At 39.7% G+C, this 20,732-nt stretch overlaps 1 protein-coding gene across 5 annotated transcripts in view; it reads left to right on the forward strand.

The window, feature by feature from the left end:
* The window catches only part of erbb4b (erb-b2 receptor tyrosine kinase 4b), a 361,102-nt gene that overhangs the window by 236,224 nt on the left and 104,146 nt on the right, over positions 1 to 20,732 (forward strand). For 4 of the 5 annotated variants that reach the window (XM_074659614.1, XM_074659616.1, XM_074659615.1 and 1 more), the window contains exons 6-11: positions 6,645 to 6,763; positions 7,589 to 7,730; positions 11,275 to 11,388; positions 11,856 to 11,982; positions 13,820 to 13,893; positions 19,754 to 19,844. In XM_074659614.1, the coding sequence (XP_074515715.1) occupies positions 6,645 to 6,763; positions 7,589 to 7,730; positions 11,275 to 11,388; positions 11,856 to 11,982; positions 13,820 to 13,893; positions 19,754 to 19,844 (667 nt within the window). Of the gene's footprint in view, positions 1 to 2,197; positions 2,262 to 6,644; positions 6,764 to 7,588; positions 7,731 to 11,274; positions 11,389 to 11,855; positions 11,983 to 13,819; positions 13,894 to 19,753; positions 19,845 to 20,732 lie in introns of those variants that run through there. The other variant, XM_074659618.1, reaches the window with a different exon arrangement.

The following is a 20,732-nucleotide window of genomic DNA, read 5'->3' on the forward strand; positions in this document are numbered from 1 at the left end:
GTCTGGGAGTTGTCCGTGTTTTCAGTTCATGAAAGTGAATTGTAACATTTTGATTGTCTGGAAAAGCCTTATTCAGCGTTTGGTTGTACTTAGCTCCACCCTCTCGTGGCACTTCTGGTTGCAAACATAACAAGATGAAAAAATCAGGATGGCGACAGCGAAAATGCTGAACTCAAGGTCTCAAAACGGCTACTAGTACTACTACATTTACTCATTTCTAACACAATTGTTGGTATTTACCTTAGTGTTTCTCAGCAGCATGGTGTAAAAGAGATAATGCTTAAAATGTCTACTATCAGTCAAGCTTTGATGTGGAGCAGACCGAGCACTGGAGGATCCATGACATACTGATATTTAAGCTTCTGTGTTGCTTGTAGCCTTTGATAATGAAACTGACCAACAGTACAACCCGCCAAAAATGTGGCATTTCTTTAAGCAGGGAACATAAAAAAGTGTGAAGTCATCATCCTTCTGTCTGCCATGTATCAATCTGTCACAGATACTAACACTCTGTCTCTACAGATGTCCATCCATTAATTTTTTATCATCCCTCCATCTGTGTCTAACACACCACTTCACCATCCCTATAAAGGCACACACACACAACACACAGGGAAGCTTGATCTTAAACATGACTATAGGCTTTTCTGTAGTGGAACAGAACATACTAACAAACTTTATATAAAACAACATGTACATATTCATGCAGACAAAAAGGCACTCACACACATTTTTTTCGTTTTTCCATTAAAAGTCTCTTTGTTTCTCTCCTCCCTCTTCCTGTTTGATTGCGCTTACCCTCGCCATCAATTCCCTCCCTTCTTTTCCATCACTCTGTGCGCCGACCACTTCATCTATGCCTTCCAACCCTGGCATGTCTCATCTTATTTGTTCTGCGGTCGCGATCTCATTAAGATAATGAGGAATGAACTGTTTGACCAGGACCTGTTAACAACACGTCACAGACCGGCCCCCGATAAGCCCTGGCCCCGTCTGTCTGCCGCCTTTATCTCGCCGTCTTCATCCTGCATGTCATGATTCATCCTTCTGCCTCTCTTTCTACTTCGCAACCTTTAATTTTATTGTGCTGAAACACATGGAACGAACAAGTGTAAAAATGTCAAACGAAAGATCACTGCGAAAGATGCTTTTTGTGACATTTCCATGAATAATTATTCAACTGTCTCAAAATCAACAACACGCAGCAGCTTTTGGTGTCAGCACCTCGGCAGGAAAGTGAATGCATTCACGAAGTAAATTATAACTCAACACAACTCCTGATGACCCTATAAGTATAGATGTACAGAACTTTTTCCTAGAAGTGGATGAAGAACAAATCTAAAGTGCAGTCTGAGGGCTGTTTATAGAAGTACAGCCTTGCATAGCTGAAGGGTCTGCATGGAGTGGATCAGGATCAATGCTTTTGCTTTTAGATGCCTCTTTAGTTATTTCAGTTTTTCCTGTAAGAATATACTACTTGAATCGAAATATGTTCGTAGTTATTTTAATAATTTACAATACATTTGTACTATTTAGAAAAAAAAAAACATTCTTGGCTTGAAAATCCTTAATTCTTTCCCATGTCAGCCTTCCACAATGTGAAAATATGAATGTGGTAGATCTTTTGGTGCCTTCAAATGAATCTTGTGTGCTTGTGTTTACAATATGGGAAGTTTTGTACACAATATGCTTGGCGTTCAAGTGGTTAAGTCGTGAGAACACCACTGCAAAGTAACGGCAATATTAATGGTTACGGTGGGTAACATAATGCGGTAAATGCAAAGGCATATGGCAGTTGGGAATATCAACATTTTACTCATACCTCGGACATATTATAAAACTACAAAGAAAAACAATTATACAACTAAATTCCCAATATATTTACTTTTTATGCGCCGAAAAATGAACTTCCATGGCCTCCGCCATTTCTGACAACGTCAACAAACACTGTCACAACTTGTAAACTTGGAGCTTTCAGAAACTTCCCACTTATGAGTTTGTGATTACCACAAGAGGGGGGCGTTCATATGTACCTTTCTTGTGAACACGGTAAATACGACTCCATTTGAAGGCACCATTTGTCACAGCAGTAGTTAACACAGGTGGACCTAATAACAGTAATTATGGCATTGTATGCCATTGCCAGAGCTGATTATCCAAGCTGTCACTGGCACGGCCCTCGTTACAGTTATTAGTGGCACCTGTGCACTTCTTGCTTTTGCAAGTCAACATGTCCACTATGAGGAAAGGTCTGTCTGGAGGTAAGAACCACCGCATTGTTAGTATTTCTATCCACAGGTATTAACAAATTATGAAACCTAAACAATGGAATTTCAATTTTTTCAATTTTTTTTATTTTTATATTTTGTTTGTTTGTCAGACCTCAGTCCAGAGTCTCTTAAAGGATGCAGTGGTGCTTTTTTACATAACACGCAGGGAAATTAGCTTATATGCTATAAGCCGATGCTGCTCTCGGCTGATAACCAATAGGTCATTGCTGTTACCAGCTGGACCTGTTGAGCAGCAGTAGTGTTTCCATTCACATATTTGTATTCACATTTTGTAGTATCGCATTAGAAAAGTTGTATGGAAAAGGCAAAAAAATCTACAAAACTTCCTCAATTGTGGAAAAAAGAAAGTTTTTACGCTCGCTTGAGATGGCTTTTGCTTTTCTCAAGAAAGAGTTGATTCGCTAAATGTGTTACGAAAATCCCTTTGCCAAATGAATTCTGACGTAGCGAACATTTAACTCACATGACTGATCAGCTTTTTCCGCTGTCGGCATCTTCTCAGATATTCCCACAACGTATAAATGCGTGTCTTCGTCTCCGGATAACATGAAACGTGGCCAAAACTAGCTGTCATAAAAAAAACAATTAAAACTTGCCCAATTGAAACACATTCCCGAAGACCTCTCTCCATTTTTCTCTCGTAGGTGGTTAGATGGCCAAGCCGACGTGATTTGTTTCCAGTTCATAACCTCAATTTATTCTAAAATCTGTTAACTGGTGGATTACAGCCATGTGTAGCCTATAGCGCCAACTTCTGACTAAACTACGCTTTAGCCGAGTTTATTTGTTCCAAAGCAGTTGATCCCCAATTTGCATTTCTTTTTTTGTGACATTTCAAAAGTTCATTTAAAATTTGCTTGACAATTTAATGGAATTTAATTGTTTACGTTTTTTGAATCAATTCCTTCCATTTAATTTAATGAAAAATAGACCGAGACATTCACAAGGACAGCTACAGCATTCGCTTCCTGTTTTCAGCAGCTGTCGGAGCTACAACACAAGTTGACGTATCACTAGTAGATCCAAAAAACTGGAAAACTAAAGCTGAAGATTCATGTGTTAATTCTCTAGATTCATCACTATGAATGACCCCTTTCACATTGTCACATTGTTTTCACATTGTCATTTCAAAAATATTGATTATAGCCAATTAAAAAAAAATTGCCACATACTGTATGGATGACACTGAAAGAGATAATTAACATTTTGGGCAGTGATGCATACATTAATTGAGTTTATTTGTAGTCCACTGAATTTCATCAAAGATAATACAGCAACCTTGTTTTGTAATATGGCGCAGTTAGAAAAGAATAGAGCTGAAAACTGATATATGATGTAAATGTTTACCTTAGTGGAGTGTGAAAAGGCCACAGCCAGTGCAGTGATTACCTCGGGATATGATGTACTGCAACAAAGTACATCAGTGAAACTGAAATTCTGGGGAATGCAGAGAGAAACTGGAGAAGTCTTTCTTTGTGTCGACCTTAGTTCACTGTCTGGCGTTGAAGGGAAGCTCTGAGGAGCACCAGATCCTCTACAACACAGCATAGATACACACACAGTGAGATTAAGATATCACATCTCTTATTTTAGCTGGACAGCAAGAAGAGGGCTATGTAGTCTTCATTTTATTAGTATACCATTGTGTCTTTTTATTTGACTGGTTTCAGAAACAAACACCATGATGGACACCTTTATTAAACCAAAATGTTACTATCAAATATTTAGCACAGAGCACTTGAAACACTCTTAAAATCTGTGTTTTAGTCCTTCACAGAGAACAGTGGCTGCTCAGCTTTATAGGTTACAATGGATTCCAATGATGCCAGTTCATAATACTGCAAATATCTAAATAATGCAATACTTTCATCAATAGGCCATAGGCTCAACCTCCATTGTGTTACCTCATTCGGCAATAGATAGTGACTTAACATTTATTTAAACGAAAATGTTCGCTATTATTACTTTAAACATAAAATAATCTGGTTCTGTGGTCACTCTACGTTCCCTATATATGGATGAAATTTGCGCAGATTCTAAGACAAATTTCGCTAGTTATAGAAAGTGTTTCCATTGCAAAAAAAAATCCCATCTTTATTTATGGAGTTCTTTTGGAAACCAGATGTGAAAAAGCACATTTAGCTCATGTAAATGGGACCTGAGAGGCAGTGGCTCCTGTGAGTGATGCCGCTGTCCACAGCCTGTTCAAATGGAAGCTTCCAGGCATATTTTATGAGATGGATTTCTTTTGCATTTGTTGTCGCCTGCCTGTTTTTTCTTTACGTGTAAGTTTAAAGCCAAATTGATCAACAGTGTTGCGTCTCTCTCTTGGCAAGGTCATTTGTTTGACAAAGTGTCTTTTGAGTAAAGTAGGCCATTTCATTTTAGCTCAGGCACTGTTAATGGAATGCCACTGATAGTACGTAAGGCGTAGGGTGTAGTGTGTAGTGTGTGTGCGTGTGTTTGCATGTGTGTTTGGTGGGTTGTCTGTGGCTTGTATCAATCACTGTGATAGTATCTTGTCATCACAATGCCCACAGGGAAACACAGCACACATCAAAAAACACAAATACATGCATATTCACACATTTTCCCAGAATGAATACTGTGACAACTTACTATTTCAATCTCAGTAATACGATCTGTGACTAATTTACTGTTACCTCTAATCTGAATCCCAAAAAAAACAGATCCTGATATTTTAGACAGGAAGGAATTTGATGGAAGTATAAACAAAGAAGTTATGCAACAAATGACTGATCCTTGAGTGACAAGCTTGACACTGGTGTGGACACACAAGATATAGCACCAGTCAAGCCACTGCTTTTCATTTTACAATGAATACAGTATATTGATTTCCAGTTAGTTCTATGAAATGCATATCTTGTGCATACTTTTTCCAACGTATTCTCATACAACGTTTCGTATGATATCTTACAAAAAGTTATTCCTCCTTTCTATGAATGTAAAGCAATGTGTGTCAATTTCTGCTCGTTGAATACATGAATATACAGTCTTCCGTCTACACAGGAAACAACTTTGTTAGGTTTAGGCAACCAAACCACTTAGTGAGAATCAGGAAAAGGTCACAGTTTGACTTAAAATAACTTAAGTAATACTTAAGTAAGTTGACTTCTGAGCACTGGTGGACTCAGAGGAGGGATGAGGGGGATCTGGTATCCCCCCATGTTCAATCGCAAAAATGCCCTCTTGGATGGTAGATAAAACATGATAAAGTGTTCTCTACGGTGGCCCAATGTGCGAGACAATGTGATTAAGTACCCTCTAGGGTGCCCTTCCAGTGGAAAAATGTAATGCAGTTCCATATAGGCTGCCCTACATGCTAGAAAACGTTCTACGCGCCGGTGCCCCGCCGCATGCAGCTAGTGCCCTTTATATTTTTTCAACCTGAGTCTGCCAGCAGCAACTATACGCAACTTTTTACTATGTTAATTTCACTGCTTTATCAACCCCCAATAGCTCTATCATATAGATCCCACTGCTGACACTCTCCTGTGTACATTTACATACGGCTGTCAAGAAGCGAGGCACACACTCATACGGCAGCACATTTGACTATGACAGGCATGCGAGGAAACGGCGGACAGACGTTCGTGGACGACAGTACACTGCGTCAGATCACTATGTCTCTGTCAAATCCAGCTAGAGACCCTCAGAGGAGACGCAGAGAGACGAACACATGATTGAAGATAGCTAGCGGGTGACAGTGATGCTTTGGCTTCAGCTGAACTCGCCATACACAGTTGCATGCGCACACACAAACACACACAATGCGTACATTTTACCAGGCGATTGCGATGCAGATGTTAGACAATTAGGCTGGCTATCCAGCAGTGGAAGAATATGATGATGCATGGACATTATAGATGGAAGCTTTTCTGTCTGAATTAAATTAATTATTATTCAAATCAGTTGTCAGACTCAGAATCATCTGGATACAGCCGATTACAGCTGTTGGCTGTAATTGGCTGTATTGGCCAGGTATGAGCGCACATACCAGGAATTTTACTCCGTTTTTTTGTTGCACAGAAATTGAAATAAAGCTGAAAACAAGGACAACATATTGCCAGACCCGAATGTGACAAATTGAATCACAATCCTTCAATGTACAAGAGCGAATTAGCTATCTTCCATTCTTAATTCAGCATCCTAGCCCATTTTTCTTAAGGTTTAATAGTGATACAGTTGCAGTGAGGTGGTTTATTATCTTGCTCTTAAGACTGCATTTATATTTTTCACCAATTTTAAGTTAGCCACGTGAATTATATAATATATATATAATTGTTTAGATGTTATATGATACATGTATTCTCTCTTTCTGTCACTCCACAGTAACTAAGACAGTGTGTGCCGAGCAGTGTGACGGCCGTTGCTTCGGCCCCTATGTTAGTGACTGCTGCCATCGTGAGTGTGCAGGTGGCTGCTATGGACCAAAGGACACAGACTGCTTTGTAAGTGAACACACACATTTACTTTACGAACAAAATTCAAGTTTAAACCAGTTGTTGGCATGGTGATATCGAACAAAATCTCACAAAACCATTTCCTGATCACTGTTCTGTACATTTCCTGTTACTCACAAACCTGACACACTTTGCTCGTGACTTTTAACTCCCTTTGATTCAAGGTACTTCTGCAAAAGGATTTATTCCTTCCCGACTCAATTTATTTTGCGTTAAAATGCCACTTGTGTCGCAAATATCATTAAATGACATTTCGTTCCCGTTTCTTCCTGGCATGAGTGTCATTGTTAAACACAGACTTCACCAGCCTCCCCTCCGTTCTGGCTCTTCGGCATGTGCTTTATCAGTTTTATTTTCATCCCTCTGCATGTCAAACTTGTTTCTGCGCTTGTAATTCAGAGCCCATGGAGCTCCTCTGCCTGACTTTGGAATGGCAACTTCTTGCTAATTTTCTTCACATTTCATCTTTTATTATTCGCAAGAATGAATAAATCAGGAAGTCATTTTGAACTACTCTCCAAATGAGAGGCCAAAGTCTTGATTGTCTCATCAGATTTATTGATTGTCTTTAGACATAAGAGCTTATCTCCAGAGCATTAACATAGACAATATAATTTTTTTGTATAAACCATGCTGGATTAAATGGGTTTATCTTACAATTGTGGGCTAAACATACATTGTACAGTAAATATTATTACACATTTTAAGACTTTGCCCCTGTCTGTCTCTCTCTTTCACTGTCTGACTGACAAAGAAGGATCTAAATACTTGTTACACGACCATGTGTGTGTGTGTGTGTGCGTGTGTTTGCAGGCCTGCACCAACTTCAATGACAGTGGGGCATGTGTGACCCAGTGCCCCCAGCCCTTCGTCTACAACCCCACCACCTTCCAACTGGAGCACAACCCCGGAGCGAAGTACACCTATGGAGCCTTCTGTGTCAAGAAGTGTCCTCGTAAGTCCCACCACCTGGACACACGAACACACACCTGTTTTACTACAGTAGTATACCTGTGATGACCTTACACTGATTACATGAATTCCGTAGTCATAACCCCTTCATGTCTTCATGCCCTAACCTAAAAGTCATCCCAACCTTAACCTTAAAGTACTTATTCCGAGGTATTATTATCTTTGCCAGTCCACTTTGATTTTAAAGCCCAAAACTATTTCCTCATATGCCCTGTTCTGATTGGTCAGCTGTCCCACTGGTGTGACTGGTCAACCAAACCTAAGGTATTGGATTTCGCTCCAGCTTTGCTCTAACTTGCTTTGGTTGAGGGCGTGCCAAACTAGCCGCCAGGCAAAGTGTATTACTTGATGACATCACCATGTTACGGAAGAAACAGTTACAGAGGGACTTCAAGCAAGGCGTTTCAGGCAGTTCAGGAGCAGTGATTCTGTTGGGGAGAGTAACACCCTTTGGCGTGGACTTTGGGCTTTGTACCTTTGCAGACCTTTTACATGCACAAAAAAATATAACACACTAAAGGAAAGGGCAAACGCATAATAGGTCCCCTTTAAAGAAAAAAAAAGATTCCTTCATCAACCGATAGTGAACATAACTTGCTTTCCATGCTAAAGTTAAGTATTTTTCCCTTGGCAATTACATGTGTGACATTGAGGTAAAGTTAAATAACAAATTCAGAGGACATTTGAACATTGAATCCGACCCATTACTGCTATCTCCGAGGATTAGGGAAAGTTGATTAGTTGATACATGAAGCATACCATAGAAAAACAATACTTAAATGCTTGTGTATTACTGAGCATCTGTCAAAATAAGCCATTATATTCCTATTTGCATAATGCCAGTATAATACTTAGCAAAGATCATATAGTAAATGTGCATACACACAGACACACTCACACATTCATGTGCATTTTCATAGACTGATTTTTATGGACTGTACACAGACATGCAGGCAGAGTGCATGGACAGCAGCCAGCACAGTTATGCTCCTTACATGCCTTGTTTATTTTTGAACGCTGGCAGATAAATGCATCCACCTCTTCTCGCCGTTTTGCTAAGAACAAGAGCAATGATTAGATACTGGAGATGCTTGAATTATGTTTACTTCTCATAACCTTCTTATTGTTGCTGGTAGAGCAAATATTACTACTGTAAATACTGCTTGTTTTCTGTTTTCTGTTTTCTGAAGATAGCTTGTATGTTTGTGAGTGCTCTCTTGTATGCCAATCTTTGTGAGGACTTTAAGACCTCGAGAATGAGGACATTTTGACATTGTTGCTGGCCTTCACTTTTACAATGGGCTGTTTAAGTTCATCGCAAATCTCCCATGGGTGATTTGGGTTGAATTGTGGTGACTGTGTTTTTTTTGTTTTCTGTAATTCATCGCCCGTCTGTATATTTAAGTGGACACAATGAAATTGAATAGAGTAGTTCAAACACTTACGGCTCCGTGTTCATGATGACCACAAGGTGGTGGGGCTTTGGGTCGGCTCAGTGTCTTCTGCATGACCTGGCATTTGGGCAAAACACAGGTTTTATTCTCTTCAGTGCTGATTGGGTATTGTAGTGTTTCGCCATGAGCTAAGCTCATTTTGGTGTCAAGGATGACTGGAGTTTGTGTTTTTCACCTGCACGCTCAAGCCTCTTTAAATGTGCCCACTGGCTAGCTCATGGCTGTTGCTCTGAACTGCTCTCATATGGTGGTTACAGCTGATAATGCCGTCCCGCCTGACGGCATTGGAAATGTATCACCCACCCTCCAGTTCCCCCTCAGGTAAACACGTAGACTGTATATAAGAAGAGTTCAGTAATTTGGCCGTCGACATTTCGTTTTTTGCCCATCGCTATCGTGGCTTTTTGCAACCAGTAGTGACAAAAAAAAACGAATGCCGAATAACACATTTTTTGGCGACAAAAATGATACAATTAACTTTCATGAACTGAAAACACACTGTGAAAGGGTTAAAGTTGTGAGACGAAAAAATGGACAACTACCAGAGCGGACAACGTCGTGGTAGCAATACAATGCTTTACTGTCTAAATGGGACCATAAATTACTAAATGAACATCATGCTGTATTGAAGAAAACTTGAAACTAGCGATTGAGACCATAAACTCATGTTTACAATGTTTACTGAGGTAATAAATCAAGCAAAAAGTCAAGGGTCATTTTCTCATAGACTTCTATACAATCAGACTTCTTTTTGCAACCAGAGGAGTCACCCCCTGCTGGCTATTAGAAATAATGCACGTTTAGTGGACTTTCAGATTTGCTTAAATTTTCAGACCCAGAGGTTGCCTACTGGGTAAACACGGTTAGCTCTGTCAGCATTGTTGCCGTTTTTTGCACTGTTTCTCACCATGTTGAGAGCCGTACGGGGGCAATGGAAATGCCCCCAATCTCGCATTTAAAATCTTTAAACTCCGACACAAGGCATAGACTTGTCAATATGGGCCATGACATGCAGAGAAGGGATTATAGACAAGGCTGCCTCCATTATTGATACAAGGACCTGGCTGCTGAATACTTCCTCCCTGTAGCAAAGCTTTTCTGTGGTTTGTGGTTTGCTGTTTGATCAATAACTTTGAATTGTTTCTTGCATTGGGCTATGGACCTTTGCAGAATAACAACACCAGCGGTTTGGTCTGCATCACCATCATATCTCATCTTACTTCTTTGCAGCATTTTTTAGTCTTGGTATTACTCCTGTGTTTTGTGACCACTACCCAGCTAACCATCACCCGCTCACCATGCCCACAGCTAATTGTGGATACCCCACGCTGTTCCCAAAATCAGTGAAAAGGCCAACCAGCGGGGAGGATAGTGGGGCTTATGGTTGAAGGCAGTATAATACAACCATTTAAACGTTTAGTGTGATGAAAGTAAGTCTCTTAATGCTGCTATAAAAACAGTGTAAGTCGTGGTTGTGTGCATATTTCAGGCTTGTTTAAAGGGTAGCACAAAATCTAATGTCTTTTCTGTTTGTTTTGTGGTAGCTGTTCATACAGTGAGCTACTGTGTAGTGTGCCATTTCAATTTGTGTATTAGGTCAGTGGTTAGTGACCTGCTAGAGCCTACAGATAGCCATTGATATGAGCTCAATTTTCCTACAGTGTGGGCTGGACTTCCAACTGAATAGAGACTTTTAGAAAGGAAACCGGGTCCAATGAAAAAGTCAAAATAATAGAGCAGTAGGCACACAAATTGTGAGTTGCACAAGCATGTACAATGCTTATTTCACTGATTAGTAAATATTTAACATTGCTTTCTTTATAATTAAACACCAATTGCATTACATATTTAAGTTGGCATGCTAAAAATAAAAATAAAAATAAAGTTTTTACCCTTTAATGCAACTCATGTACAGACAGAGCTTCCGTCAGACAAAGTGAATGAAAGTGACTTTCAACACTTTATTTTTTTTTATGGGATTGCCTACACCGAGTGTCACTTATTATACTGTATGTTCCTGTGTGACAAACGGCAGCCATCTGTATTTGACATTTACGGTGAATTGTTTTTCAGATAACTTTGTGGTGGACCACAGCTCCTGTGTGAGAGCGTGCCCCAGTAACAAGATGGAAGTGGAGGAGAACCGCATTAAGATGTGTATCCCTTGTACTGACATCTGCCCGAAAGGTAAACCACAAACAGATGTTTAAAAATACATAACTTATCAGTAATTAATTAAGTTATTTAGCCATTTGTGAAGTTGTCAACGTAACTGATTATTTGTAAAATATCACGTGTGTGGCATTTGAACATCAATAAATTATTGCCACATTAATTCTGAGACATGTATATAATCACAATAAGCAAACAAATTCTAAGATTTGGGCAATATTGTAGCTTACTGAATGCCAAACCTGTAGAACAGGGTTAATTTGAAATGTTGTTTTATTTTTGATAAATACTAAAAATGACACCAACATGATGCACAAATCTGTTTTAGGGTATTAATACAAAACCATTATTGTGCATTATACACTGATATTTAAAAACTGTTTCCCATTACATACCTTTAAATCTCAATTGTTTTATCATGTTGGTGTTATAAAGACATTTAATTAACCTAATGCCTTTTGCTATCTCACTGTGTGTTCCAGCGTGTGATGGCATTGGTACAGCCAGCCTACAGGCAGCTCAGACGGTCGACTCCAGCAACATCGACAAGTTTGTCAACTGCACCAAAATCAACGGCAACCTGGTGTTCCTCATCACTGGGATCAAAGGGTGAGAGTTTAGAACATTTAGCTTATCAGGATGATAAAACGGGGTGAATTAATGGAACTGTGATCATGTTTGGACATTTTTATGTATAACTTTAAAGAGGACCTATTATGCTTTAGTGTTTTTTCCCTTTCCTTTAGTTTGTAATATAGTTTGTGTGCATGTAAAAGGTCTGCAGAGTTACAAAGCCCAATGTCCACTCCAAAGGGAGTTACTCTCCCCCACAGAAACACAAGTCCTGCCTTTTCATTTGTAACATGGTGACGTCACCAAGTAACACATTTGCATAATACCTGCCTATCGTCTGGTTTGGCACGCCCTCTTTTTTCTCTCAGCTTAATCTACACATCAGCAAATTCATTCAGCATGAATACCTTTGGGTCCAAACACATTGCAAATATTAATGTCACATGGAATGTTTTCACACATTCCACTTTCAATCTCAATTGCTGGAGATAAGAATGTCATATTAATGCCCAGATAAAAAAAAAATTTAGACATGTCAATTGTTTGAATGAATATAAATAATGTTACCAGTGTCAGTCATGGCGAGTGGGAAGCGAGTATGCTGTAAAAGTAAAAAGCATGCTTATAAATGTACTCTAATGAATGTGGCATGTAAGGGGTTGTTCACATGTGTCGCTACAGGTACGGCCGCTTCAGAAACACCCCTTGGCAAAAGTCATCGGTCACAACAGCTGAAGCGCCTGCAGGCTGCGTCTCTCTCTCTCTCTCTCTCTCTCTCTCTCTCTCGTTCTCTCTCTCTCTCTCTCTCTCTCTCTCTCTCTCTCTCTCTCTCTCTCTCGTTCTCTCTCAAAGACAGTAGTCTACATGAAACTATCACAACATGAGATATGAATCCCCCCTTTTAGCAAGAAAACAATACATACTAGACATAGATCAGTGGTTCCCAACCTGGGGTCCGGGCCCCCTGGGGAACGCCAAAGATCTAACGGGACGCGCAAGGATTTGTCTGCTCTGAGGTTGTCAAAATTAGATTTGCATACATATATAACTATACATATAATACGTGTATAACTAACATATAACTAAAATTATAATAACACACTTACAGGATAAATTAAACAAAGGTCTGTTCATAAAACTATTTAAAAATATATATTCTTTTGCGTCTACTAGACTAAAATCTAAGGAAATATTCTCCTTCCATCCATATTTGTTGGCGTTTAGCCTTTCAAAAACAATATTTTCACTGCGGTCAAAAACCTGTTTGCTCCCCCATTTGCCACACACAAAGGGAGGCCCAGACCTGTATTAATGGGGTGGTCTAGCAGCAGTCTAACAACACCATAAATTACATTTATTTAACCACAATAACAAAAAATCAATTTCGGCTATAACGCTTTCATAGTAAATAAATGATGTTGTTACAAAAAATTATCATTATATCTGCATTCGCTTGGCAAATCCGTGGCAACACGTCATCACTTTATTTATGTTGACAAAACTGACGAGTTATATTCATAAAAAAAAGTAGATTTAATAAAAAAAGACTAACTCATTTAATACACTGAAACACAATTTATTCAAATTAAGGATTTTGTTAGAGGATTTGTAATTTTTTTTAGGCTGATGAGTTCGGGGGGGCTCAGCTTTTCTTAGATACAAGTAGGGGGGGGGGGGGTTACAGGAAAATAGGTTGGGAACCACTGACATAGATAACATGTCTTACTGATTTGATCTGATATTCTAAACTGTCATGTTCTGTGTCATTGCTGTGATTAAGAGGCACATGGCTTATCTATGCGGTGTAAAATGCAGATGCGGTGATCTTTCTGTTTTTGTTTGTGTTGTTCTGACCTCCCATTATCATTCACAGGGACGTGTATCACAACGTAGAAGCTCTGGACCCAGAAAAACTCAATGTATTCCGCACCGTTCGCGAGATCACAGGTGAGTAATATCACTTGCACAGCGTGCATCTCTGCACATGCATACAAATTAATAAGCAAACAAAAACAATTTACTCATACCCTTATCCCTTCTCTTGCGCTTTTATGCATATGTGTGATGCTTGTGTGTATCTATGTGTGTATTTGCTCAAGTCTAACTCCCGCCCCTCCCCTCCCCCTGAGACTGTCCACACCAAGGACAGACATTGCAGCATAAAATGAATATCAGATGAGTCTTTCAATCTCCTCTGTCTCTGTGCTGCCTCTCCCTTGGGGAGTCCCTAGCCTTGAGTCCCACAGTCCCAGCTCTCCCTTCACGCACCATGAAGAAAAGATCCAGAACATGTGGTGCGCATCGTTAATCCTCCAGCTCCCCTCTGCCATCGCCACCTCTGAGCTGCATGTATGCTGTCATCTCTCCAGCCCAGACATTTGACAGTGCCATCTGAAAGAAACCTTGTATCTCCGATGTGACACTCCCTCATGAAATGAGAAAATATTACTGTTGAAATATTGTTGGTGACATTTTTGACTTATGAAGGGGGTTTACAAAAGCAGAAACTTTATGACACAGTATCCCCCTGTTCACCTTAAAACCACACATTTACTTTATGGCTGATGTAGCTGGATTACATGTATTGTATTTTTGGTAGTAAAAAGCATCTCTGGAATACCCCCCCTCCCTTTGAAAATGGCCATGGTAGTTTTTCCTCTCCAAATTTAGCGCAAGTTTGGAGCATACCAATGGATTCCTCGTATGATGCCAGTATCTTCACTCTGTCTTTAAAACTGAGCCCGCTCCGAAACATCAATTGCGTTAATGCGTTATAGAAATTAGTGGCGTTAAAACAAATGTGCGTTAATGCGTTATTATTGCGTTAACTTTGACAACCCTATTTAAAATGTGTTATTACCCCCTTTACCAACACGTTCTCATCCAAACTCGTCACATACGGCCACTTTGTCCCTTTCTGCATGATCTAAATGTGACTCAAAGCAAACCAGTCTGTATCAAAAATGCCCCATTATTGATGTGCTTAGTATCTTTCTTTGGTGGAAAAAAGCAACTGACCACAGGAGTCAATTATAGCTCATTTGTAGGCCTCTTTAAAGGTCAGCCTCTGAATCACATCCACTTGGTTTGGATTTGTCTGTCTGTTCAGCAAGTTGCGATCCATTGGTCGACAATGGATTGATCCTTTTACCACAAGTTCAAGGACTTAAAAGAGGAAAAACAGAAAGAAAAATCTACTCAAATGTAACAAACAAGATGACAAAACAAACTCACAAATCTTTCTCATCTTGTAAGGGCTAAGAAACCATCAAATACAACTTGATTGGTCACAGAGATTTTCTATCAGAATGGCCGAGTGGTCAAAAGGTGCAAAGCAGAAGAGCTTTAAATGGTTTTAAACTTAAAATACGATTTAGTAAGCAATCTCAGACATGAACTGCGTAATTAGCTGCTGTCTTAGTAAATCACTTTTGTTTCAGATTGTGACTTCCAAATCATGTGAAATGCATGGAATGTTTTCATTCTGCCTTTCAAATAGCTGCACAAATCTGCTCCTGAGTGCATTTGTAGGGACCAGTGTGTAGGATTTAACTAGCAGTGAGGGTGCAGATTGCAACCAACTGAGTACCCCTTTGCCCACTCCTCCCTTTCCAAGCATGTAAGAGAATAGTGTGGCCTTCAGGTAACATAAAAATGTGAAAGGTTCTCTCTAGAGACAGTGTTTGGTTTGTCCATTCTGGGCTACTGTAGATACATGGAGGAGCAACATGGCAGAGTCCATGAAGAGGACCTGCTCCCTATGTAAACATGAAGGGCTCATTCTAAGCGAACGAAAACACAATTCTTAGTTTCAGGTGATTATTATATTCCATTTCTGCCAATAGATCACCCTAAATGTTACACACTGTTCCTTTTTGAATAACTGATAAAAAAAACATAATAAAAATATGAAGAACAAAAATGCTAGGTCTAATAATGTAATAATAACAACTTAAATTTACAAAATCATTTTTGTTTTGGTTTTTTTTCTCCCCCTTTTGTTAAGTGATGGCAGTTTGAGAGCAGGTGATGGGGACGAACCACTGTGCAAACACCATGTAGTCAGAGATGTGTGTCAGCTCAGCTTGTCATCTCTCCGAGCTGTCAGGAGAACGTGACTTTTGACAGAGGCAGCCAACCTGCCTTTGTGACCCCAAGGTCACCGCTGGCATTGCTCTAGCTTTCAAATGAGCTGTGTAGGAGGACAGCTCTCATCCTCCACAACAGCACACCTCTCTCTCTCTCGCTCTCTTTCTCTCTCTCTCTCTCTCTCTCTCCCTCTCTCTTTTTCTCTCTCTCTCTTCATCCCTTTTCTTTCCTTTCTTTCTTTCTTTCTTTCTTTGAGTGACGCTTGCTTCTCTTCTGCATATCACCAGTTCAGGTTCCACCCAAAGAGTGGGCGATCAACTCACGCAATTTAGCGTGGGTAAGTGGGTTTCTCAGTGCCGTGGCTCAAATGTAATCACCACAATTTAAGCACCCTTAACCTTTGCTTGTCAGCTCACGGCCTTCTTCTCTAAGTGGCTCCGCGCTGTAATTTGTCGTGTGCATTGGTGTGCCACTGATGTGGCTCTCAGCAGAACCGCTACTTTAGTAGGTGATGTTTTCACTTTGCTTTTTTTTCTGCACAAAACCACTCGTTAACAGTGGCGAGAAGAAGGTGACGGCACTGAAAGATTAGAGTGAAGCTAAATGCATTTTCTTCCATCACAGAGTAGGTAGGCTGTTATTCTGTGCTTTTTCTTGCGGTCAACAAATCCCATGAAAAAAAAAAAAAAACAACAATGCTGTAATTAATCTTTCCATACTTTCTGACTTTTCAACCCAGTCTGCTTCACTCAGTCCAATTCATTACTACTGAAGATCTAGTGTAAAAAAAGGTCACAAATATATTGTTTGGTTCTTAAAAGAGGGTTAGTATTTTCTCAAAACAGTTTAGCTTTTATCAAATGTTACTCAAAAAAGCAGTAAAGAGTGCATAGGGACTATAATTAATAACTATTAACTGCAGCAGGACAGTGTATATGGGATTGACTAAAAATTAACTACGTTGCACGTGTTCATCATAATAAAAGAGCGACAGCGTGGCTCACTGATGTGTTTTTAGTAGTCAATGTTACACAGATAAATAAGATGCGTCAGGCTACACAGACAATACGTGTTAGTAGAATCAATTCATTGATGGTTTTGGTCTTTTCATGGGATTACTTTATAATAAAGGACAATTTTCAAATATAATCAGTCTTTCTATTTAAAGGACCAGTGTTATAATTAGATGGATCTAGGATCCGGGATGCTTCATCATCAGCACAACAACATGTCCAAAGCCCTACTCTACCAACAATATAGACTAGCTGCCCTTTTCACTAAAAACAGGAATAGGGCATATAAAAGACAAGTTGTTGTTGTTTTTCTCTAAAAGCAGACACATTGAATAACCCCAAACAAATTTCTGCAGTTAATGTAATTAAAAGCTTTGACAGATTTCAGACCCGGGGTCCAGATGCTCCACACATGTGCTGTCAGTGTTCACCACACTAAAGTACTTCAGAAAATTATTTTCAACACATCATTTCCTCTTTTCTCTTTGTTTATTTAGACAGATGTAATTATAGAGTGACTAGTGCTAGTACAGCGTGTTCCAACAACACCGTGGTTCTGAGTCACACACACACACACACACACACACACACTACATTCACATTCACACCTTGAAACATCTCATTAAAAGAACAGTGTGTAACATTTAGGGGGATGTATTAGCCGAAATGGAATATAATATTCATAACTATGTTTTCATTGGTGTATAATCACATGAAACTAAGAGTCGCCGTGTTTGCGTTAGCTTAGAATGAGCCCTTCATGTCTACATAGGGAACGGGTCCTCTTTACGGAGTCCGCCATGTTGCACTGTTATGTTTCTACTTTAGCACAGAACAAATCTTACACACTGTACCTCATAGGGTTGACCGACATGTCAACGAACATCAGTCATGCATGTTGGTTAAGGAAACTGTCAACCCACCGGTCATAGCCTCCTTTTTAAAAGGTTTAATTGAGCAGTATCCAGTTGAGAAAGATTGAAAATGTAACTCTTAACTTCTCCAAAATGCACACGGTGTCCGCAGGGAGTCTGTACCTACCTCGTACATGCGTAGCATATGTGCGCTGTTAGCCCAGTATTACATTAGCACAGACAAGTGTGCAGCAGGCGGTAGCTTGTTACCTTTATTAGGAAGCACCCCTATCCCCCGAAAGAGCACTATGATGGAGCCGTGAGGCGCCTCAGCACTGCAGGTTTTGTCATTAAGACGATTAGTGGCGACAAGTATAACACTAACGATTCTATAGCGCCGCTGCCTCTGGGCTGAGAAGGCCCTCTGCATCCTGAAATACACAACGTGAGGTTCAGGGGCATGGATGCAACAAACAACATGGATACACAGATACCGAAACTGCTGTTAGATTTTATAAACGACAATTTTCCTTCAATCAGGTTTAGTATTCTGTATAAAAATCACATAATACTTTACGACGGGTTGAATTCCCATTACTATTCTATCATAATAGCAGCCGTTATTATACTCATATTGTATTGTCTCTGGGAAAATGGGTAAAAGAATAAATCAAGCAATAAAGAGTGTTATATTATACAGAAAATTGTAATAATATTTATTAATTTTTTTTTTTCACCTGTCTGGACATAACTACTGTGCTCTTGCATAAGAAAAATTGCTCTAGTGTGAGGATGTGTATCAAATTCAGCTCATGTCCATTTGTGTGAGCCCTGGTGTGTAATTCCTCACAATTATCCCACTTTTTTTTTCTCTCATTCCTTCATCAAACACTGTTAATAAGCATTCGCTCAGACCCTGCCGCTGCTCAGCTGGGATTGACATAACAAACAAAACGATGTCCGCAAACTGATAACGGTGCTGTTGAAGGTTATTGCTCTCTTGTTAATAAGCCGTGAGCGGCCGGCCTTCTTCTCCGCTTCTCTGCAACTCCGCTCTCCTCCCTCCATCAATCCCTCCCTTTCTGGATAAACACAAGTTATGCGTCCCGTGAGAGGAAAACACACAGTTTAATATAATGGAGTCAAAAACTGTTCATTGATTGGAGAACGCACCACGCTGCCCATCAAACCACCATCCACTACCACCTCCTTCTCTTCCTCCGTTTATCAGGAGGAAATACAACAGCAGCTGTTTTCTTTTGATGCTGAAGTAATTTTTAACATTTCTCTTCTTCTTGTCGTTATAGTTACCTGAACTTCCCTTACTTCCACCTTCTTCCTCCTCATCTTGTGTTGTCACTCCTCTGCCCGCATTGTTCCTTGGTCTCATAGCCTCATCTAACTGTTTTATTTGTCCTCTGGTATTGGCTTTGGGATTGAACCCCCCTACCGTTTCTCTACTAAATATTTCATATTATCTAAATCCATTATTGAAAAATCTCAGCCATCCTCTCAGCTATTCATTTAATCTTCTAAATCATTCAACACTAGATGTGCAGAAAAAGGAAATGCAAAAATATTGATAAATCGAACTCTACACTCGTCATGGCTGGCACCAAAACTCCTCTCTGTGCCTGTAAGGTTTTTCTGGCTGCTTTCAGATGAGACTCAGGTGGTGTAGTTACTGTGGTCCGGGAATGTTGCTAATGCCAGAGAGATGCCAAGTCTCCCAACTCATTGTATTCTTGTCACTGTGTGAAATGGAGGACATGATAGACAGCTGATATTAGTCTGTCAGTACTGGTGACTCATTACAGTGTAACATGTGTGTGTGTTTGTGTTCCCATTTAGGATATCTGAACATCCAGTCTTGGCCTGACAACATGACAGACCTGAGTGTTTTCTCCAACCTGGCAACCATTGGGGGAAGAGCGCTGTACAGGTACACACCTGAGAACATAATAGCTTTGTGATTAGATATTTATTTTAGAGCATGAGTGTAATTAATATCATAGCTGCGTCAACGCTGCCTCAAATAGAGCTCAGTACTTCGAAAGGAAAGGCAAGCTGGTAATGAATGTGTGGGTTTAGTTTGACTTTGCGGCAAAAAATATAGCAGAGCATCAATTTTCTCTGAAACTAGAGCTCTTTGGGAAATAAAAAAAAAAGACTGAACACAATGGGGATTGGTTTGGTCAAATGTATTAAACCTCCCCACTAAATAAGTGACCTAGGAATTAAAATGTACGTTTCCTTGTAAACAAACTTCACGTTGATTACATTGAGTAATACGCATCAACACATATTGTGCGTAACATTTCGACACACAGTGCTGAGCTGCATCTCAAATTAATCTTGGGGTTCCCAGCTTTCAGAAGATGTACACCACTTCTATGTGGCATATACTGTTGATCTGCTGTCGTCCCCTAAAGACCCCCTGTACTCCCCTAAAAAAAGACAAAAACGGGTCTAGAGCAGAGGGTGTGACATGCTGAGGAAATTCATTGTTGCACACTCTACAACACTAAAAAAAACAAGACAGGACTGAAGAGAGTAGTGTCCTTCCAAATTGCTTAATAATTGTGTCTAGCAGTAGGATTTAGTGTGAGTATATATTCAAATCATTTGAATGCAAATTAAAAGTAAATGTGGTTTGGTGGATTATGCTTCTACAGTCAGAAAGTAAGTCAATAAGAAGTATGGAACATGTTGGTACCAAATAATTAGTTGGTGCCCGAAACCCCTTTTTCTGATGGTTTTATTTTGACATTTAAGAAGCCAACTCAGTTGTTTTAACCCAGCTGACAGGACGTAATTATTTATCATTTAT

The sequence above is a fragment of the Sebastes fasciatus genome, chromosome 14, assembly GCF_043250625.1.
Source record: "Sebastes fasciatus isolate fSebFas1 chromosome 14, fSebFas1.pri, whole genome shotgun sequence".
NCBI lineage: Eukaryota > Metazoa > Chordata > Actinopteri > Perciformes > Sebastidae > Sebastes > Sebastes fasciatus.